Source organism: Helianthus annuus, chromosome 13 (assembly GCF_002127325.2).
Source record: "Helianthus annuus cultivar XRQ/B chromosome 13, HanXRQr2.0-SUNRISE, whole genome shotgun sequence".
Classification (NCBI taxonomy): domain Eukaryota; kingdom Viridiplantae; phylum Streptophyta; class Magnoliopsida; order Asterales; family Asteraceae; genus Helianthus; species Helianthus annuus.
The window spans coordinates 162521150-162544194 of record NC_035445.2 but is presented as its reverse complement, the minus strand read 5'-3'; the positions used below and the strand labels follow the sequence as shown (position 1 = coordinate 162544194).

Here is a 23045-nt window from a genome sequence, read left to right as displayed (position 1 = left end):
CACACTTTCATGGATTACAAAGCATTTATATAACAAACCTAAGCTTCATTCAAACAAATAAACACATAACCCAGCCCTACAAATATATGAAATGTTACTGTTTATCTGTAAATATATGGAAAACACTATTCACCTTTATAACTTTTTTAATATTTTTAGAAGTGGTTGTGAGTGGATAGAGAGAAAAGATAATGATAAATGTATAAAAATATTATTTAATTGGAAAGGAGAGAGAAAAAGTAGTTGTTTTTAGTGTAATAATATGTATATAGATAAAGAACCGATTATGAATGCTTTAAAAGTGTCTCATTTATCATATGCTAAGACACCGTTTCAAAGAAATTAGTAACGTACAGAAATATTGTATTTTAGCTAAAACTTACACGGGTAGAAAATCATCAAAAAAAAAAAAAAAAAAAAAACTTCAAACAGTGTCTATCAAAAAAATATCATATGCGTTTTTTTGGCTTTTTCATGCCTTTCGTACGTTTTGTACGATAAGGCACTTTGTACGTGAACATAACCCATAAAATGATATCAGAGATCGGTAGATCATGTCTCAAGGCTCCTAGTCACGACGACTATCACGAGTACAACTATAGAAAGCAGCAGTGAAGATCGTACTTTCTCTTCCAAAATATCATGCTTCGATGTGGACGTCGTCTTTTTTGACACATGATATAGTGTTTCAAACACAAAAACCTCTAATTTCTCCACCAACTGAATGATTTTCGATTTCATGACTGCAAAAATCCACTTAACAATAGCAGATGTCGAGTTGGGTTCGTGCATGTAGGTTGCACATTCTTCATCTGCTTCTAATGTTATGAACATACTATTGATTGTTAGATTAAGACTTTGATGATCATTATTTAATTTATATAAATTTTAGACATTTTTGGGACATAATACTTGAAAAGGAACACACCTGCAAGTGGCAACGAGCCTCGAAGATCCTGAACCGCGTCATTCTTCAAGATCGCGTCCCACACCCGGATATCCGATGATATTGATAGTACTAGCCTCTATACAATGTTCAATCATTTTTAAAGAAAATCAATGAAAATATAATTTTTCAGTCTATAAGGGGACTAGGGGTGGTTCACTAGTGATAGAATCTATCACTCCCACTATCCAATCAAGTCATGCCATGTGCACAACCAATATTCTATCACTAGTGATAGAAATGTAGAGGGGGTGGTATCACTAGTGATGGTATCACAACCTTTTTTATTTATTCCATCAGTGTACAACTCCTCAGCACTAGAGTACAACCCACCATACACAAAGTTCCAAAGTTCAACGCGTGACCACCACAACGCGTTAACTCTTCCACGCGTGGTGGATGTGAGTGGCGGCCGTGTATAACGGCGTGGTGGAATTCATCACGGAACAAAACAAACCCACCCCGGGTCCTCTAAATCTTTTAATATTGTTAGGATTGTCTAAAAAGTTACAGCTCGTTTGAAAAAGTCTCGCTCAAAATCAGCTTGGTTTGTATATGAGTCGAGTCCAAGCCAAGTGAAGCTCGCTCGTTTGGTTCATTTACATGAAAGCCTAAATTTAATGTATATAAATTGTAACTAAAATTTTGAAACATATAATTATATATTCGTGTAAAGATAAAATAAAAATGAGTCTTTTTTTAATGACATATTTCTTTTATTCCTGTCGTCTGTGAGACTTGAACCTAAGACCTTTCCCTCACAAGGTGTTTGCCTTTGTCAATGGACCACCACTCCATTGGTAAATACAAATGGGTCTTAACATGCAAAATACCCTTAACGTGAGAAGTGAAAGAAAGATTTTTTTTTTTTTTGAATTTTTTCCCCTACTACTTAAAAATGATGTTTAATTGCAAAATGTAAAAAAAAAAATCGTGATTTTACAGTAGTAGAGTACAAAATTACATAATTACTCTACTAGTGTAAAATCACATTTTTTTTAGTTTTATGACTAAAAATACATGATTAATAATATGGGAAAAAAATTCAAAAAAAAAAAAAATCTCCCAATCACTTCTTGCTTTAAGGGGTTTTTTTTTTATGTTAAGGTTATTTGTACAATAACCTTAATCTTATATATTTTGTATTATGTTATGTGTAAAAACACAAAATTTTAAAATACGTGACTTGGCTCAAGCTTTTCATAAGCCAAACTCGAGCGCAACATTTCAACGTGTTAAGATAAACGAATTAACCAGACAGAACTGACTCGCTCAAACCGAATCAGGTTGGCTCGTTTACGGCCCGAAACAAATAAACAAACAAACAAACCTACCTCATTATTGTAAAAAAAAAATAAGATTTGATTGATTGATCACCTGAACAAAAGGATCCGTTTGAAGGTGATGATATGCATCAAGAAGTCTCTTTTGTCCCAAAGATTTCATTACACTTGTTGAATCATCATAATTCCATTGCTCCATAATTTCCCCATATCCATTCATCACCCTATTTTCAAATTCTAAATTACAACATCATCATATTATTTCAAACTTAATTAATAAAAACTAAAAAGAACTACCTTTGAAGATCATAAATGGCGTTTTGCACTTCAGTTCGAGAAGGAACATGACCAAAATTGGTTAAATTTAAATACCCAATTGCCATTTTTTCACTTTCAACGATGAAATCTGAATCTCCGGTGGAGAAATTGGATGATACAGTCGGAGAATATAGTGGGTTTGAGTGGTGGTTTCCGGCGGTGGTTGCCGGAATAGGTACGGCTCCTCCTCCCATAATATAATATATTAAAAACTAAAATCTATATATATATGAAATGAAATGAAATCAAGAGATAAAATAGAAGATTGGTTTCTTGCTCGACATTCTCGATAAGGTTGTTTGGTCATTGTCTCATTGGTGATCATAATTCATAATTTATAAAAGAGTGCTTAAAGTTTGAGAAATGACGCTTTTAGTTACAATTTACAAGTAGCGGTCTGTATGAGTCGGTTTGGATCGGTTTTGGCCAAAACCTATAACCATAATCAATCGGTTATGGTAGTTATGGTTAATCGGTTTTGATGGTTTTAACGATCGATTAACTATAAATTTACGTCTAGCAAAAAATAACTCAAAAATTTTTTTGACCATTAAATAAATTGTTATTACACTTTTGTATATTTTAATGTATGTATTACATAGTATTAAAAAAAAATACTATAATCTATAGTATTAAAACTGATTATTACTGAATGTTTGAACAAAAACATATGATATAAACAATAAATTCAAACAACATTTAACCAAAACGATATGATATAACTCACAAATTCTAACAAACTTTTAACCAAAAGCATCAAATATTAATAAAAATGGTGAAAAGTCCAAAATCCGACAAAGATTTTACTTCATGTTGGTTCGGTTAGGTTATGATGGGTATGATTGGAAACATTGGTAACTATAACCAACCCGCTACTTTCGGTTCTCAAAAAACAATTAACCGACCCACTGGTTTTTGATTTGGTTCGGTTTTGTCGATTAAGTCGGTTATGAGTCGGTTAGTTTGGTTTTTTGCAGACCCTTACTTACAAGTTGAGTGTAAACGGGTTAGAATCATAGACGAGTCTAAATCTTTTTGCTAGTTTAATAAACATGTCGTGTTTGTATTAAATTATTGAACGGATTGACCTATCTGTTTATTTAAACCTAAAGTAAAAAAGGTTTAACTTATGAGTTTCAACTGTCAAGTCATGGACTCGTTTATTTATGCAGTTAGATAAGTTGATATTGTATAAACAGGTAGAGGATCATGTACATTAATCCAGAAGTGTGAGAAATGTATTATAACACTATATATAACACTATATAACACCATATAAACACCGTATAACAATATGTAACACCATATAACACCATGTAACACTATATAACAAATATAACACTATAGTTTGTCTGATAGCATGTCTATGATAGATGTACAGTGTTATATCTTGTTATATAGTGTCATATAGTGTTACATAGTGTTATATGGTGTTATATGGTGTTATACGGTGTTTATATGGTGTTATATAGTTTTATATATAGTGTTATTACATAGTGTTATACGGTGTTTATATGGTGTTATATAGTGTTATATATAGTGTTATAATACACTTCTCACACTTCTGAATTAATGTACACTATCCCTACCCTGTATAAACATATTTTATATACTAATATATGTTTGAATTAATTTCCAAATTTATACTTTTAAGAACAATTTTGGTTCATACATTTTAAACTGACAAAAGAACTAAATTAGTAAATTGTAGGGATGAGAATACATACATAAAATACGTAGTAACACACATTTTCCAGCAAAATTTTGGTGGAAGTTATGAGTAGAAGCAAAATATTTTGTATGTTTGAAAGGAAACAATAAAGAAAAATGGGAGAAAAGTCTTATGTGAAGCTTACGAAGGAACAAGAAACCTCTCTACAAGATGTCACGCCGGGGGAACTCAATCAACCTATCGACATTCATCAGGTTTGTGATCGATTAAGATTAATCGATCAATACACGCGTAAGCACATAATGTAAACTTTTATTGTACAACACAAGATATTTAAACATACAATTTGTTTTTATAGTTATATGATCGTAGATGCCCGGAATGTGGGCAAGCCTTACCATCATCATATGAGCCACCCGCCGATGAAGATTGGTCTACTGGAATATTTAGTTGTGCCGATGATCCTGAAAATTGTAAGTTCTGATAATTAATTATTATTATTATTATATATGCGATATTAATTTGTGTGGTTTGTTTGAATACCCGATTATTATTATTTTAGGCTTGATCGGCCTCTTTTGCCCGTGTATATTGTTTGGGCGCAATATAGAGGCGTTAAATGATGAGATACCCGCCAACAATGCGTGTATGTGTCACATGTTATGTGTAGAGGGTGGCATGGCCCTAGCCGTGATTACTGCTTTCATCTCGGGAATTGACCCGAGTACTTCGTGTCTCATTACCGAGGGCCTTTTCTTTGCTTGGTGGATGTGTGGTATTTACACTGGCATGGCAAGACAATCCCTCCAACGTAAATATCACTTAAAGGTACATTAATTGTATACAGCTTTATATATTTTCATTGAATAACAAATGATATTAGTGAAATTTTCTTTTAACTTTGTTAAGCAATTTGTATAGAATTCCCCTTGCGACCCATGTGTTGTACATTGTTGCTTGCATTGGTGCGCGATATGTCAAGAGCATCGTGAGATGAAGTTGCACCTAGCGGAGGGCGTTGGAGATACCATGATGAGCCCGCCACGCGTTCAAGAGATGAAGGCCATCGTCGAACAACGTCACAAAGAGGTTGAATCCACTTCCTCATCATCGTCGTATTCTTCGTCTTCCCAACAAGATAGTGAAGACAGTAAGAATATGGAACTTCAAATCGTTGAAAGATGAGTAAAAGGCACAAATTAACATCTTTAATATTTAAATATCGCCATGTAAGCAATAGAAAAAGAAGAGTTTTTTTGCTTGTTTGAAATGTCTTAATGTAGTTATTTTTTGTGACATGAGTTTCATATCTTATTCGATATTATTTATATTTCCGGCAAAATAACATTAAATTCATGAAAAAATGTATAAACACAAAACTAGTTGAAACCTCAAATCTATCCTAGCATCGCAAACACATTAGCGTGTCTCATACATAAATAGTAACATATCCCATAATTTCAATCGTAATGATAATACGCTAGATCACGCGACGATTCACCTCTTTATTATTACAACCGCACGACAACATTAATCGCACCAATGCCCATAAATGGGAAAACACTCAACTCCTTACCCAACCCAAAGTAACTTTAGCATTACCCAATACTGTAATTTTCAATATGTTTAGGCATAAAGGTGTTGTAACTTATGTTTTGAGGGTTTTTCAAAAAAAAAATTGAATTTTTTACTTTTAACCCAAAACTATTTGATTCTTTACTTTTAACTCCAAACTATTTGATTTTTTTTTTACTTTTAACCCCAAAACTTTTCATCTTTACTCTTAACCCAAAACTATTTGAATTTTTTAATTTTAACCCCAAAACTTTTCATCTTCTGCAATATAACCTCACAACTTTCTTACTTTTAACTTTGGTCCTCTATACTTTTCATTAAATTTTCGTTTTACGTTCCGTTCTAAATTTTGCGAGTTAGCACGGCGCAACGTGCGTGTGTAGTTAAACGTTTTTATGTCATCTATTTTTTCCTGTTTGACATGTTCATCGTAACGCGCAGGTCCTAGATCGACTTGGTTATTCGTTTATATGTTTTACATTTCGGTTTAGTTTCTCCGCATTAACACGCTACAACTTCAGTGTTGGTGGTCGTTGATAGTAGTGTGGCATTGGTGTCCGTCCTCACCGCAACGTGGGGTCCTTAATACTAGTTTTTTTTTTTTTTTTAATTACATCAAAGGGGTAATTATACAATATGATAAAAGTTAAAGGGATGGTTTACAACTTTACATCATTACGTAAAACAATACCCGGTTACTCATCAAGCCACAACCCAACCCAACCCGACCCGACCCGATTCACTTTACATCATAAAAACCCCCAAACCTCCAAATTAGGGTTTATCAAATCTTTTCTTCAACAACAATTCAACAACATGATCCGATCTTCTTCACGTTCTTTATACAAATTACGTGCCTTATGTAGTAGATCTTTGTCCTCCGCTCCATCTTTCAGGTCGCCGTTAACTTCCACCGGCGTTCACCGGTTCGCAACCGGTGCGACGGTTGGAAACAGAAGAAAAACCGGATATTTAGGATCTTTAGGCTCTACACTGTCGAGATTTCAGGTTAATTCGATCAATGCAGGTGGTAATGTTGGTTCGTTTGAAGTGAGATCGTTTGCATCGAAAGCGTCACGATCTACAAGTAAGAATGCTTCAGAGGTTGGGTTTTGTACTCTTTTTAAATGTTATGATATTTGTATGCAAATGTTGATTGTATGTTTAGGTTATAATTTATAGCAAAGTTTAGTTAGAGGTGATGATAACTGATAAGTTAGAGTTCGATATTAATATGTCATAAAGGCCATAGATTTTAGTTCGTTACAAATTTTCGTGTTGCCGGGAGTCCGGGACACACGAGAGATAGTAGGACGTAAGGAATGTCCCGCCTCAAATGTCACCGACACGTTTTGGGTGTGTTGGCTGTGGATGAGAGGTGGACTCCACAAGTAAGCGTGTTTGGGTGGGTGGCCTTCTAGGAAGACTCACTCACGCAACCGAACACACAAGTTGTGAGCTCATTGTGGGTAGGGGTGTTCAGGATTCGTTTCGAATTCGAAAAATTCGAAATTCGTTTAAATTCGATTCGATTATCAAGAATTCGTTTCGATTATAAGAATTCGAATTCGATTCAATTCGAGTCAAGTAAATCGAATACGAATCGAATACGAATTTATAATTTCAAATTCGATTCGATTCGAAATTCGATAAAAATTGTACATTTTTATTTATTATTTTTATATATAATACATATTAAACTTTTATTAAGCTATACAATAAATTATTTTCAAAATTTTTTCCAAGTATTAAAATTACCCATTACCAAACCCACAACATGACCCATAAGTAAAACCTAAATATCTATCAATAGATTTCTAACAATAAAAATATTAACTTGTAATGTGGAGTGATTATTCCCGACTTCTCGTTTTGAATTTTAGATTTGTGGTACTTTATTTGTAACTTTTTAATGTGATATCGTGCTTTATGGCTGCTTTAAAGTTTATGTTTCATTTTGATAGTTTTTTACATGTTTTAAAGAATCTGAATTAAATCGAATTTATTCGAATTCGATTCGAATTCGAAACTTTAATCGAATACGAATCGAATACGAATTGGGTTTTTTATTCGAATACGAATTCGAATCGAATTAGATAGGTTTTAATCGAATTCGAATCGAATACGAATTCAAGGAAAAATAAAAATTATTCGAACAATTCGATTCGAATAATTCGAAAATTCGATATTCGATTCGATGAACACCCCTAATTGTGGGCGGAGGGGACAATATTGGTTGGTATGACGCTTGGTTTTAAAATGCGCGCATCAGAAGCGCATAATGCGCGCATCACATGATGCAGTGATTAGATCGCATCGCATGATGCGCGCATCACATGATGTGGTCTAATGTGGCGCCTTATGCAGTTGACCGGTATTTGAACAAATTAGATCTTTAATTGAACAAATCTGACTATAGATGATGAGAATATAGTATATTTTAGTGTTTCAAGGTTCACAAGTTAAAATATTAGCTATAAATATTTTTTTAGTATTTTTAAATAAAGAATACCTCGGATACGTGATGGGTGCGCTTCGCCCATTGCGCATCACGCATCGGGTTTTGGGATCAAAACGCATCGGATCGCTACACGCATTTTAAAACCAAGGTATGACGGACTGGATGTTATTCTTATACAAACAAACAAACTATGTTTGGTAAATCCCACAAATAACAAAGCTATTAGTAGGGTCTGAGGAGGGTGGGATGTAGGCAAACCTTATCTCTATCCCTGTGAATATAGAGATTGCTTCCGAAGAGACCGCAAACAAAACTACAAATGTAGAAATAGAAGCTCCCTATAACAAAAGAAGTGGAGAAGACTAGAGTAACATAGTAAAATATAAACAAATATAGGCAAAAGATCAAATACAAATAATCTTAACATACTAAACATACAAATTGAAGGAAAACCCAAAAAGACAAGGTGGCATTTTTGTAATTACCACCAACTATCAAAGTTACAACCAAAAATACCTAAAAAAACACAAATTTTTTTTTTAAACATTTTTTATTAAAAAATCGCTACATTTCGTTAGCAAAAAAAAAAAAAAAATTTTTTTTTTTTTTTTGCTGCTACTAAAAGTAGCGATTTTAAAAAAAAATGTTAAAAAAATAAAATAAAATAAAATAATTTGTGTGTTTTTTTTTATTTTTTTAGGTTTTTTGGGGGGTTTAGTTTTTAGCATTTTAGCTTGGGTGGGGGGGGGGGGGTTAGGTTTTTTTTAGGTTTTTGGGGGTGGGGTGGGGGGGGGGTTAGGTTTTTTTAGGTTTTTGGGGGTGGGGGGGGGGGTTAGGTTTTTTTAGGTTTTTGGGGGGTGGGGGGTAGGTTTTTTTTAGGTTTTTGGGGGGTGGGGGGGGGGGGTTTAGGTTTTTTTTGGGGGTGGGGGAGTGGTTAGGTTTTTTTAGGTATATTTGTAGAGTAACTTTGATAGTTATTGATAATTACAAAAATGCCACCTTGTCTTTTTGAGTTTTCCTTCAATTTGTATGTTTAGTATGTTAAGATTATTTGTACAAGAACTTTACCCAACAAATATAACATCACAAAACTACATATAGAAATAAATGCAAGAAGATCGTCACATGCAAAGTCCATCTAAAGTGTGGGAAACAATCAAGCCCCCGGGATAATGCTAAGACACATCCGCACCTTACCCTAAAAGTTATTAACCTTAATCCTACGTCTCCTTGAACTCCAAAGTCCAATCTTGGACCATGTCCTCAAAGAGGTGCAGTTGTCGTAAAACCTGCCTAATCCTCTCGGTGGAATGTGTGGAGTTGATCACATTTGGTTTGCCCTTGTACTAAAACCAAATAAGTTTTCGGTGGAAAGTGTGGAGTTGTGAACATTGTGGTTTCCCTTTCACGGTATTGCGTCGTTAGAACTGTCTTATTTGTAAAATAAGTGTCAGTTGTTTACATAGTTGTCGATAGCGAATAGCGACAAATAGCGACAAGGCACCTATAGGCTACTTAGCGAATAGCGACAAATAGCGACGGCTATTTTATAAATAGCGATTACACTAGAAAAAGAATTTTGAAAATTTTTATATGTATATTCCATCAAAATACCCTTGTATATATGGTATTTACATGTATATTCAACAAAAACCTATAAATCCAGCTATTTTATAGCTATATCTAATTGATATTAACATCAAAAAAAAAACCTAACTGTCGCTAAGTTCGCTATTGATCGCTAAGACCCATATAGCGACACTTGGTCGCATGGCTACATAGCGCGCTATAGCGGTCGCTATAGCCGCTATTAACAACTATGGTTGTTTATGAAGAAGACGGATCTGTTTCGAACTTCAGTATTATTTGCTTAGAAGTTTTACTTTAATCTGCTACTTGTATGAGTTGTATCATAGTGAGATGGCCTTTTAAGTGTTGATAAATATATCTTATTTCTATGTCACTGCTAAAATCAAAGAGATCGAAAATCTATGTTTTCTCTTAAAACAGACAACTGAGAGAAGTATAGAGTTGCAGATCCGAGGTCTGTGTATGTTTTTTTGAGGAAGTAGTGTGATGCTTATATATGAGTAAATCACTAAATCTATGTGTATATGTTTCTTTTTAGCCATAGTTTTTAACTCTTCATTGACCACTAAACGTGTAACAAACTTATATGGGACCATAGTTGTCAATAGCAGGCGTAGCGATCGCTATAGCGCGCTACGTAGCGTATAGGTCAAGGCTCGCTATTAGGGCTGTAGCGATAGATAGCAGTAATAGCGATTAGCGACAACTTTTTTTTTAAATAGAAATAGCAATTAAATATAGCTATAAAATAGCTGAATTTTAGGTTTTTGTTAAATATACATGTAAAATAGCATACATACCAGGGTATTTTGATATAAGATACATATAATTTTTTTTTTATTTTTTTCTAGTGTGTCGCTATTTATGAAATAGCCGCCTGCTATTTATCGCTATTCGCTATGAAGCATATAGCTACCTTATCGCTATTTGTCGCTATTCGCCATTAACAACTATGTATGGGACTATGGAAGAAAGTTTTTTGTAAGAACACTCGATAGTGAGAACTCGTTTATTGTCCAAACGTTTTCTCTTATTTAACGCACACTTTTTTAACTGTTTACCATCTAAACGTTTTCTCTTTTTTTTTTTTTTTTTTTTTTTTGCACTTTACAGACTAGGAAGGAGGTCACAACTGTTGAAGATCCATTTGATGCACCCACATACAATATACCCGAGAAGCCAATGACATTTACAGAAGGAGCTTCATATAGCGTTGTTATCCTGGCGGGCCTTGGAATTGCGGCTGCTGCCGGTTACGGTGTTTTTAAAGAACTTATCTTTGAACCAAAAGAGTAAGACTTGGTAGCATTAATTATATACTTTATTTATACTCATTTTTTTTGTTATTATATGGATTTTTATTCTCTTTTTTTTTATCAGGTACAAGGTTTTTAACAAAGCTCTGCGCAGGATTCAAGACGACAGTCAGGTTTTTTCATTTTGTGAGCTCAGTGTTTAAGATTTGTGTTTGGTACACGTCTCATTTGTGTTATTCTTCATGGGTATTAGGTTCGTGTTAGGATTGGCTCACCGATTACTGGTTACGGTCAAGAAAGCAGAAATCGAGCTGCTCGACAACGGATCCCTAATAGAGTTTGGAAAGATGATGATGGTGTTGAGCATGTCGAGGTTAGGGGCTGTTTGTTTACCTCGTAATCAGGCTCTTAATGGTTCAGACCTCTTACTGGTTCAGCACTTAATGGTTCAGACTGTTTGTTTCACGAGCAAATGTCTGAATGGTTCAGACATTTGCCTTGAATGGTTAAGATTTATACAAAGTCTGAATGGTTAAGACCTCTAATCTGAATTGGTTAGACATTTGCCTCTGAACGGTTAAGTATTATACAGGCTCTTAATGGTTTAAACCTCTTACTGGTTCAGCACTTAATGGTTCAGACCTCTTGCTGGTTCAGCACTTAACCATTCAGATGTTGCCAAACAGCCCTAGTCTTAATAATTTTAAAACATCATATAAATCATGTTTAATGATTGGATGTTTGTAGGTTCAATTTCATATTCGGGGCCCACATGGAGCCGGTAGGGTTTTTACGGAGATGTTTAAAGACAAAGAGGACAAACAATGGAAGTTTATGTATCTGCAAGTCGAAATCCACTCTCCGTCTCCATCAAGAATGTTGCTTGAATCTTATCTTCCAGCTTGATTAAGGTATCATCATTTTCGTTTTTCAATCCGAATTTTATAAAAGTTTCACAAATTTTATAAAATGGGCATGATTCTTTTTTATATGAATTTTAAATTACTCATTTAATTCGACGGGTTTTGATCATGGCTGTTTTGTGTTTATGCAGGCAAATGATAAGGAGCCTGCCCCGTTTTTCAAACGCGATTGGTTGTTTCTAATATAAGTCCAAGACACTAGCCTGGATGGGTTGATCAAGGCTGTGTTTTCATGACCATTTTTGACATTATGTTTATATAGATATTTGTATCATTTTTCTGTTGCCATCAAGTGGTTGTGCCAAGTTCTATCCTGAGCTCACCCGGGTTTTCGCCCCACCGTGTGGTAGTCGGCGGTATGGTGGCACAACGTCTGTCAAGTGGCAGTCGGCGGTATGGTTTCCCAGGGGAATGCCCAAACCAAACTTTGAAGTCAGCGTGGCCCCGGTTAAGACAACATAGTCTGGCTAGAGTGGGCAACGAGCTCTTCAATTTGGAGAGTGCGGTAGCCTAATACAAGAAAGTTGCCGTTAAAAAGAAATCGGAAATAGGATACGCATGTATCAAACAAAAGCAAAAGGCAGACAAAACACATGCTAGATTATATTTAGTAAATGAATTTCCTAAAAAAAAATGGAACAACACATGTAGAGAACATTTGCATAGATTATTAAGATGAGTGTAACTTTTGTTAGGAAAAAATATGGGGTTTAGAAATTGATAATCAGTTCTGTATATAGGTGGGGTTGGTTATGTGAACGCCTCTCGTTGCTTCGTTGGCAAATCTAGTTCAGGCTCGAGTGGACTGAGGGGAGAAAAATATTGATCCACCATGTCGTGTGTTACGTGTGCTAAGCTTGGCGGATCCCACTGTAAAGTTGAGAAAGCAAAGGTTAAGTTCATATTAACAAAAACAGCAGTGTTCGGAAGGAGTATAAGGGTGTTTGATGCAATTCCTCCAAATTCTAATTCCTATAAAAATTTCAATTCCAATTCCAAAACATTCCGCGAACCAAACGCCCCCTAAAACTGTGTTTGATGCATTTGTATTGCAAGATCTAAGATTCTAAGCAAGAAGGGTAATTTAGTAAATGATATGTAGCGAATGTTAATACCTTTGGTGCTTGATCTTTATCCACCATTCGTGCACGAACACCCTGTGTTAGTTAAAACAAAATCTCCATGAGTAGATAAACAAGTGATTATATCATGGGTGTCAATCATGTTGGGTCAATATGTTTCGGGTCGGCGGGTTTGATTGTTCTAATTCAAAACACAATTCATATTTTATTTCTGTTGAAAACATCAACCCTAACTTGCACAACTGAAAATCATGCAACCTGAACATGACTCATTTAACCCCTTTATTTAAATGTGTCAAATGAGTCGGCAAATAGTAATCAAGTTGTATACATGTTAACCCGGTTGGTTGTAAAAAATGAACTAAAAGAGGGTCGACTAGTCAACACAAGCATGATTTGCTTAATTAAAAGGTCAACTGGATCACAACTCGTTTATTAAACGAGCTAGATACGACAACCCAACACCTGATTATTTTTGTGTCATGTTTTAGGTTGTATCGGAAATTTTCACACCTCATTATAACAAATATTAAAGGTGTCAAAAATGCGAGTATATCGGTTGGATCACGAAACTTGGATTTTTTTTTTTAAATTGTATTATTTTGTGAATTATGATTAGAAAAACTTTATCATTTAACATAATATTCTAAATTGTGAATAGGGCAATTTAGATAGATAGAAGATGGAAAACTTATATGTAGGGCTGCAAACGAACCAAACGTTCGGCGAACAGTTCGTGAACCGTTCGGTGGGAAGTTTGTTTGTGTTCGTTCGTTTATTAAACAAACGAACACGAACAAGAAATTTCGTTTGTTTAGTTAAATGAACAAACATGAACAGAGGTCGTGTTCGTTCGTTTATGTTCGTGAACATTCCGTAACGTGTTCGTTTGTGTTCGATAGTTCATTAGTGTTTTTAGTTTTTATATTTATTTCAATATTTCAAAATTCCGACAAATTAAATATCTAATAAGTGTCGATGTATTATATATTCTATTCATGAACGATTTTTTTGTGTCTGTTTGATTCCATTTGTGTTCATGAACATTAGTTTGTGCTCATTTGTGTTCGTCAACGTTCGTTTTTGTTCGTTGCCTAAAATTAACAAACAAACACAAACGAACACGAACAAGTTCATTTCCTTAACAAACGAACACGAACATAAAATCTGGTTCGATAAGTGTTCGTGAACGGTTCGCGAACACATATATTCTTAACAAACGAACACAAACATAGTCTTGTTCGTGTTTGTTCGGTTCGTTTGCAGCCCTACTTATATGTACTAAAACCAAATTTTGAACGACTTTTGACCCGTTTACCACTCCAACCCATTTCCCCTGTTTGTTAATTTGATTTGTTTGATATAAAAATAACCGAAATAGCCTCATTTATAAGTCAATGGGCTAAGATTGCCAATTTATCACCTCTAATTAATATACCTCACAAAAATCACTGGATATCTGGCATGACATTGCTCGTGACGTTAGCCGAAATTCACGAATTAGGCATTGATCAAGTGTCTGAAACCGCCCTTCTCGTATCTGTACAAAATAAACTAAATATTAAATTCATAAAATCAAAATCAAGCTGAGGAAGTTATCTTGAAGAGACGTACTGATCTCAAGGAAACCTTCAAGCTCAACGGTGAGGCATATTTCAATTTCTTCAAGGCGGATTCGCACCATACGTCACGAGTTTTCGCAGCTTCACTTTCCTGTCGGTTTTTCATATTCGTACTCTTTAAAAACTGAAACGTTAAATTATTCAGTGTAAACCTTTTCAAATTTTACCAAGGCGTCAATGATTTCCTCAACACTGTCATGACCGAAACATTTATCAACCATTTCCAACCTAAAAACATGAACGTAAATCATTAGCTTATGCGTAACATCAAAGCACCTTAGTAAAGATAATTCATAAACAATAAAAGTTCACCTCTTTAGAACACTATTATTATCAGGATAGTCAAAGTCACTATACTTTTCAAGAGAAGTTTCGATGACAGAAGGATCGTCGGTTACCAGATTCTTGAGACATTCTTCGATTTCTCGAACTTTCTGCAGGTGAAGTTAACATAGTACTCATGAAACCAAACACATTATCTATAATACAATTACCAACGTTCGTGAATAGTACTTTGACTTTTCCTTTTCTCTTTTTTTTTTGTCTTTTTTATTTTTTTTTATATTTTTATCCCTCAACTTTCAGCATTATCCATAATACAATTACCAACTTTCGTGAATAGTACTTTGACTTTGACTTTGACTTTGACTTTTGTCTTTTTTTTTTTTTTGTCTTTTTTTTTTTTTTAATATTTTTATCCCTCAACTTTCAGCATTGACACTTACAACCCCTTAACTTTCTAAAGACTTTGTAATCGAGTTTTATGTGTTTATTTTTATGTACATGTCGGTTTAAATTCAAGTTGATTTACGTTTCAACGTAAATTTTCCCTGGAATTGGAAATGAGTCAGGTCAAATATAATATGTTCTTATGCTTATTATTAATTAAGTACATTTTCGGTTGGCCTATGTTTTGACGTAAAATTTCCGGAAATGAGTCGGGTAAAATATAATACGTTTCCGTTCTTATTTTTATGTACGTTTTCAGTTGATCTACATCTTGACGTAATTTTTTTTCAAAACGCCGCGGCAACGCCCGGCCCGGGGCAATTTACTAGTGATGTTACAAAAAGGAAAGTGTCCGAAAGAACTAACCGTACTGTGTGCGTAGTGTGTAGCAAGCCCACACGCGATCATTTCTACTCCATTGAGCCTGTCTCCTGTTAGGCCCAAATACTCCCCTACATACAAGTTGATCTTTCTTTCATATCACTATTGTTAACCAAGTGAACAATCTTTTTAATTTAAAATTCAGTGCGGTAATTTGTAACAACAGTTGGTATAAGCTACCTAAATAACCGGGAAGATGTGAAAGGTGAAATGAAGCACCGGCATCAGGATGAAGACCGATTAACGTTTCCGGGGTAGCATAAACCTGCAGTGCAACAGGATCTATGCAGTTAATGCGGTAAAAAACCGGATATCGGTCAAGGACCGATATTTGACATCTTGGTTATAGCAGTGGGATATCGGTAATTTTAATATCATGCAGAATTTATATATATAGCAATTTAACACTAACAATTCAGTAGACTCGCCTATAGGGGTGCAAACGAGCCGAGCCGAGCCCGAGCCCGGCCAGGCTCGAGCTCGAGCTCGATTTACTTATGAGAGCTCGGGCTCGAGCTCGGCTCGATTCGAGCTTTGTTTTCAAAGCTCGAGCTCGGCTCGTTTGTATTTTATCAAGCTCGAGCTCGGCTCGGGCTCGGCTCGTTTATTATCTATTAATTAGTATATTAAATAAAAATAATATAAATAATAGACTTTTAGGCTTGCGAGCTCGATAAGTAAAGCTCGGGCTCGAGCTCGTTTACTAAATAAGCTTATTTAGGTTCGAGGTCGGCTTGTAAACAAGTTTAAATAAGCTCGGTCGGCTCGTTTACACTAAGGCTCGATAAGGCTCGACGAGCCTAACGAGCTTCACATGTGAGGCTCGAGCTCGAGCTCGGGCTCGATAAACAAACGAGCTTTGTTTTGAGGCTCAAGCTCGGCTCGGGCTCGATAAGGCTCGGCTCGTTTCGAGCTTTTTCTCGAGCCAATCTCGAGTAGCTCGCGAGACGCTCGGCTCGTTTGCACCCCAGTCGCCTACCTTTAACAAATTAACCTTTTACAACTTGCAAAACACTAACAATTGTAGCAAGTAGGAATTGATTTAAGACTTAAAATACTAACAATTAAGACTTAAAACACTAATAGCAACAACAAGAAGAAAGAAGAATGGTAGAACTAAGAAGAAAGGTACTGATATCGGTCAAATATCAGTCCAACATCGGTCAATATCGTTGATAATATCGGTACCGATATTTGACACCGATATTTTACATGAGGACCGATAACCGATATATCGTGATATATCACCGATATATCAACGATATTAACTGCATAGAACAGGATTATTGAAATCTAATTGAAAGAAAGCATCGGTTATTAATTTAGTAGTTCACTATCCATGTCAGACGGGTTGTTATAGTTACAGTATATACTTACGGTTTTTTCGGTTGCAATCCTAAATGTTCCGGGGATAGAAATCGCAGCCCCTCCACCCATCGTAACCCCATCTAAGATAGCCACCTAAAAACAACATTAAAATAACAGGTCTACTCCATGATCTAAAATCTTTGATGTTTACAGATAGATGCTCGTTAGCAACTGCGTTAAGTGCTTACATTCGGTTTTAAATACGTATGTAGAAGATATGCAAAACCATACACCCTCCTAAATATTTCTTTGCTTCCTTCAATATTGCCTGCACAAGATGATGTTGAGTCTTAATGAAATTGAAACTAACCACATATTAAAAAGAGTAAATTACGTTTTTGGCCCCTGTGGTTATATCACTTTTACTATATTAGTCCAAAATAAGAATTTTTAACATATCTGCCCCCATGGTTTCTATAACTAATCATTTTGGCCCCTAAGTCTAGAGATCATGGGGCCAAAATGGTTAGTTATAGAGACCATGGGGGCTAAAATGGTTAGACTTAGGGGCCAAAATGGTTAGTTATAGAGACCATGGGGGCAGATATGTTAAAAATTCTTATTTTGGGCTAATATAGTAAAAGTGATATAACCATAGGGGTCAAAAACGTAATTTACTCTATTAAAAAAAATGTTTGTTTTGTACCTTTTTTGATCATATCGCGCACGGAGACTATATCTGCACCAGCACAAAAAGCATTGCCATTGCCCTACAAACAAAATTCACTACAATGAATCAGTTATTCATACCGTAAGTCAAGAAAATTATGAAATAAAGAACCGACTCACACTCACCTTCATTACCACAAAACCTATATCAGGATTCCCTTCATAGCTCTCATACAGTTTGCGTAGCCTGCTCATCTGCATATTCTTATCACATTAGACTGTTTCCGACTTTCATATTTGTTAGAAATATGCGAAGGCTATGTTTCACCGAGTTGTTTGGCCATTCGTATTCACGTTAAATATGATTTGGAATTTTGTAAAGGTCTTTCCATCAGTTTTTTTTTCGGTTTCCGTTCCATTTAATCAGTTCTAAACCGAACATTGAACACCCCTGTAACTATAAAAGTTTTGAGTTACATAGTCAAGTAATCGAACCAGGGGAACGTTTAGCGCATTGAGGACCGAAGGTCTGTTGAGAATTACAGTTCTTGAACTTGCATTGCCTTCCACTAACACCTGTAAACTCACCAAATTTCACCCAAATTTCATCACATTTCAAATTTGACCAACACTTCATCAAATTTCACCAAAATTTCATTAAATCAAAGCAACATTTCATCAAATTTCACCAAAATCCACCAAAATTTCACCAAATTTGACAAACATTTCCTCAAATTTCACCAAATTTCATTAAATCAAAGCAACATTTCATCAAATTTCACCAAAATCCACCAAAATTTCACCAAATTTGACAAACATTTCACCAAATTTGATCCAAATTTGATCCAAATTACACCAAATTTCATCAAATTCATGTAATCAAGTGCAAGTGTGTGATCAGTAGCTCAATTGAAGCTAAACTCACAAAGGAATCAGTATCATTGATGAGTAATTTGTCAGAAACAGCGCTGCTACTGCAACTGCTAAAATTTCGTGTTCTTCGTTGAAATTCGTTGATAAAAAATCGATAACAATGACGAACACGACACTGTGTTCGTGTAAAGCTCTGCATTCTCTGTAAATTTATGTGAAAAAATGAAGAAATTTGGGTCGGAGATCAATGATTTAGGATAATTAGGAACATGTAAACCCTAATTTCTGCAACTCCAAAAGGTTATTATTATATTCAAGAAAAAAGAAACATGCAATTGATTTGTATTCAACTATTAACTAGAATTGGGCCCGTGTTGCGGGCAGGGCGTAAAACTGGAGCGCCAAAGGTAGGGACATAAAAACATGCTAAACAAAAATCAAACGGTGATTGAAACCGAGAAAAAAAAAATATAAAAAATCACGAATTTATAACACTAAGTGACTCTCATAAGGTAAAACGTAGATGAATTAGAATTTATGTCGACGAGGAGGGGCCAAACAACGACCAAAGCCGCTAAAAAACACGAAATCGTAACACGAGCTGATTTAAAATCGAGGGGTCAAAGTAATACCACATAAAGTTTTTAGAAAACAGAGATTAAAAGTGACAATTTTAAAAGTTAACTAAAAAAGAGTTGAAGGTACAATCTTAACCACCATCAAACAAACTTTGTTTAATCACAGTCAAAAGTCACAAAAGTGACTGTATTTAAGGATTGACGGCATTTGTGTTATGTAATAATAATAAAATGAAGATCAATACAAACGTGTTCAAAATAAAAATCCAAAAACTTAGTTTAATGAGCAAGATAGGCATTCTACTTTATTTAATTTATGGAGTTTGTAATCATATAAGCACCTGAATTTTCAATTTGTAGAAAATAATAAGAACTAGTATTTTGATTCGCCGTGCGTTGTGACGGCGTCAAAGCTTAAAGTAGCCTGAACTTATATTGTCAAATATTTGACTTGAGTCGATTTCGAACAAAATTTACGTCAAAACGTAGACCAACTGAAAACACACATGAAAACAGACATGAAAACATATTATATTACCGAGAAAATTTACTTTGAAATGTAAACCAACTTGGAATTATAGCGAAACGTACTTAAAAATAAGCACGTAAGAAAATAGTGTTTTTTACGTTAAAGAATGGTACCATGCATTGCAGCAAAGTCGAAATGTAAAGTAACCGAATTTATACCGCCTAGTGAAGACGTATTATATTTGACCCGACTTGTTTTCGAACAAAACATAGAGCAACGAAAAACATACATGAAAATAAGCATAAAAAGGTATTATATTTGACATACGTACATAAAAATAAGCAAAAATAAGCACGTAAAACTCAAGGGGGTCAGAATGCCATTTTACAAAGTCTTTAAAAAGTTGAGGGGTTGTAAATGGCAATGCTAAAAATTGAAGGGTTGAATACATAAAAAAACCATGGGTTGGATGACATTGGTGTAAATTTGACAGAAAAAAAACAATAAAAAATATAGGTTGTTTAATATTATTCCTAAGACACCCTCTTTTGTTATAATAATAATAATAATAATAATAATAACAATAATAATAATAATAGTAATATTATTATTATTATTATGTTGTTTAAAACTGAAACAAATAAACAATATATCACTACTATACTAGCTCGTGTTCCATATGTGTGTTTCGTTGGGGATCCAGTTGTAAAACATGTGACGACAACGATAGTTCACGAACTGTATGGTAAATTTAAAGATAGCAAAGTAAATTAGCAGTTGGTAACTACTCGCGGTCCGTAACAGGTTAAAAATGTAGATAAAAATAAGCAAAATGCAATGATTAGTAAAAAAATATAAGTATAAAAGTTTGTTGTTTAATTTTTAAAAGTGAAAAGCTTTGAGTTGGTTTAAAAAGAAAAAAAAATTGAATAACTTTATAAAAATTTAGAGGTGTATGGTTACTTTATTAAAGTTTAAGGATAGCAAAGTAAATCATTTTATCTAATAAATGGGGATTAAGGCTGATGTCATAAGGCAGCCCTCCTCAATCATAGGCAGGTATTTTAAAAAAGGGTGATGTCAATTCTTTAAAAAATGATGTCATCTTTTTTCTAAAACACATACATGACCACATACATACATAACTTGACCAATAAAACGATTTTATATTTAAAATTAAAATTGTTTTAAACTATAACCTAGATTATTTAAAACTCTGCAGCTTATTCATTGGGCCAGCCTTCTCTCCCAATTAAACCCTGCAGCTTTTTTGCACGCCATTACACTATCCAACCACTCCTTCACGCCATTTAATCAGATGAAACTTCAAACCCTAGAGTTTTGAAATTCAAATCACGCTTCTTTCTCTACTGTTACGTAATCTGAAGAAGAATCAGTTGCAACATTACCAAACCCTTTCCTTTCAATCTTTCTTCATCAATCGGTATGTGTTATTCTTTGATTTATGTATGTTTTACATATATTTCACATATTTCAAAGTTAGAATTAGGGTTCTTCAAATGGGGATTTCACGATTAGGGTTCTAACAGGTTTGAAGCCAACAATGTTTGATCTTTCTGCCGTTTCTGATATATACTAACAGCATCAAAAACCCTAAGTTGCTGTAAGTCTATCAGTACTGATTCTTTGATGTTTTAGGGTTTATGTCTATATATGTTTTATTTGTTGTTTGTTTGAATCAGTTTATTGATTCTACTACTTCGTGTGTTCTGTTTGCAGGTTGTTTGATCCCGAGAACTGTTTTAATTGCGATTTTTGTTGACTGAAACCCTAATTTGTTCATCGGAGGAAGTAAGTGAAGTTTTTCTGGTCTTTAGCTTGATTATTAGTTGTTATTAGGTTAATAGGTTTCTATTAGACTTGATTTGGTGTATTTTGATTGATTGAGATCAGATGATGGAAGATTAGTTTTCATGAATTTTAGGTGAATTTGAAACTGAACATATGAAGAAACGTTTGTTGTGATCCCCCGAATATGTCAGTTTTACATGTTTTTTTTTTGATTTTGTGTTTGTGGTTGTTGCTTAAAGTGTCATTTTCTCTTATCTGCATTTAAACAACTTATCTGTTTATCGTTTGGATGAAGAATCGTGCTTTATTTGCTTATTTTGGGTTATATAAGTTGTTTTTAATAAGTACTTTGAGATTTACAACCTATTGAAGCCATAGTTCAAGATAACTTAGCCATAGTTGAAGCAGCTCCTCAAGTAAAGCTTTGAATTTTCTTCATTCGATATTAAATAGTATTACAAAATTGTGATTTTGAAAAACATTAAAAATCACATATTAAAATAAACACTTCCTAGGATATCTATTTCTCTCGCCTTCTTCCATGCAATTTCATTTTTTGTTCTAATTTGCAGATCAGCTAGCATATCACAGGTCTTCTGATCCTGTTTCAGCAGATGTGTGATAAACTCTTCTGCTTTTTCTTTAAACTCTGATGGAGTAGAACAGACAACTTCATCCAGCAGTGCAATGCTACTCCAGGTTTGCTTATAATATTTATCACTCACCATAGCAACTTTTTTGTTGAGTTCTTCATCTTTTCTCTGTTCTTCGAGTGACCATCTTGAAAATTCAATTTTAAGATCGGCAGTTTCCGACCAGTGGTAGAAGCTTTTGCTTTCCATTTAGAAAGAGTGTGAGTGTTTTTTGATGGTTTGTTTTAGGATGAAAGGTTTTTTAAAAATGAAGTGGTGATGTTTTCAAGTAAACTAATGATGATCCTTTATAGTGTTTAAAATGTTTGATAGGGTAAATGAAGGGTCGTCTCATAATTATGATAACCTTTTTTTGAAGGTTTAAATTTTGTTCTTTGGGTTTCTAGATATTTAATTTTACTTGCTTTCCCATGAAAACTCATTTTCAAAGGTTTTGCATTAAAATGTTTTATAGGGTAAATTAAGAGTCGTCTACTATATACACGTTTTCCCTCTTAAATCATTAAATGTACATGGTTTTTAAATATAAATTTTTATTTAATGGTTGCATTAAAATCTGACCTTTGGGCTGTTCCATATTCTATATAATACCATTGCCAATTCAAATGTTGTTACATCATACCCAGATTCATTCAGTGAAATAGAAGAGCAACTGTTATTGTTTTGCCTTAGTTCTTATAAATACATTAAAATGGAGTCATATACTTCTGCACAATCTGATGATTTCAAGCAACGCTTTATTAAACAAATCGAAGAGCAAGTTTTTGCTGATAGGTCTACTCTTCAAGAGGTGTTTTAACGGACTGCAACTTGGTCTGCTGACAAGAGACCAGGTTTCGAGAGAC

The 23045-nt window shown here is 34.3% G+C and overlaps 4 protein-coding genes across 5 annotated transcripts; 2 read left to right on the top strand and 2 right to left on the bottom strand.

The window, feature by feature from the left end:
• Positions 1 to 291: 291 nt before the first annotated feature.
• On the bottom strand, positions 292 to 2858 carry LOC110900074. 2 transcript variants are annotated; one of them, XM_022146972.2, is made up of 4 exons: positions 2527 to 2858; positions 2324 to 2453; positions 929 to 1025; positions 292 to 818 (listed from the first exon to the last, which is right to left on the bottom strand). In XM_022146972.2, the coding sequence occupies exons 1-4, from the start codon at positions 2739 to 2741 to the stop codon at positions 553 to 555; spliced, it is 708 nt and encodes a 235-aa protein (XP_022002664.1). In that variant the 5' UTR covers positions 2742 to 2858; the 3' UTR covers positions 292 to 552. The 2 variants fall into 2 exon arrangements, with proteins under 2 accessions (XP_022002664.1, XP_022002665.1); XM_022146973.2 differs by having other exon boundaries at positions 292 to 812.
• A 1516-nt stretch (positions 2859 to 4374) lies between these two features.
• On the top strand, positions 4375 to 5404 carry LOC110903500 (cell number regulator 6). Its single transcript, XM_022149397.2, has 4 exons — positions 4375 to 4473; positions 4578 to 4692; positions 4782 to 5047; positions 5141 to 5404. The coding sequence occupies exons 1-4, from the start codon at positions 4375 to 4377 to the stop codon at positions 5402 to 5404; spliced, it is 744 nt and encodes a 247-aa protein (XP_022005089.1).
• Positions 5405 to 6570: 1166 nt separating this feature from the next.
• Positions 6571 to 12333, top strand: LOC110900076 (probable mitochondrial import inner membrane translocase subunit TIM21). Its single transcript, XM_022146975.2, has 6 exons — positions 6571 to 6898; positions 10959 to 11137; positions 11226 to 11274; positions 11355 to 11474; positions 11849 to 12012; positions 12156 to 12333. The coding sequence occupies exons 1-5, from the start codon at positions 6611 to 6613 to the stop codon at positions 12005 to 12007; spliced, it is 795 nt and encodes a 264-aa protein (XP_022002667.1). The 5' UTR covers positions 6571 to 6610; the 3' UTR covers positions 12008 to 12012; positions 12156 to 12333.
• Positions 12334 to 12630: 297 nt separating this feature from the next.
• Positions 12631 to 19000, bottom strand: LOC110900075 (3-hydroxyisobutyryl-CoA hydrolase-like protein 1, mitochondrial). The gene is made up of 14 exons (XM_022146974.2): positions 18741 to 19000; positions 18311 to 18391; positions 18002 to 18070; positions 17853 to 17916; positions 17395 to 17474; positions 17216 to 17299; positions 16019 to 16103; positions 15824 to 15909; positions 15041 to 15162; positions 14896 to 14956; positions 14721 to 14819; positions 14545 to 14646; positions 13140 to 13181; positions 12631 to 12894 (listed from the first exon to the last, which is right to left on the bottom strand). The coding sequence occupies exons 1-14, from the start codon at positions 18885 to 18887 to the stop codon at positions 12775 to 12777; spliced, it is 1242 nt and encodes a 413-aa protein (XP_022002666.1). The 5' UTR covers positions 18888 to 19000; the 3' UTR covers positions 12631 to 12774.
• Positions 19001 to 23045: the final 4045 nt, after the last annotated feature.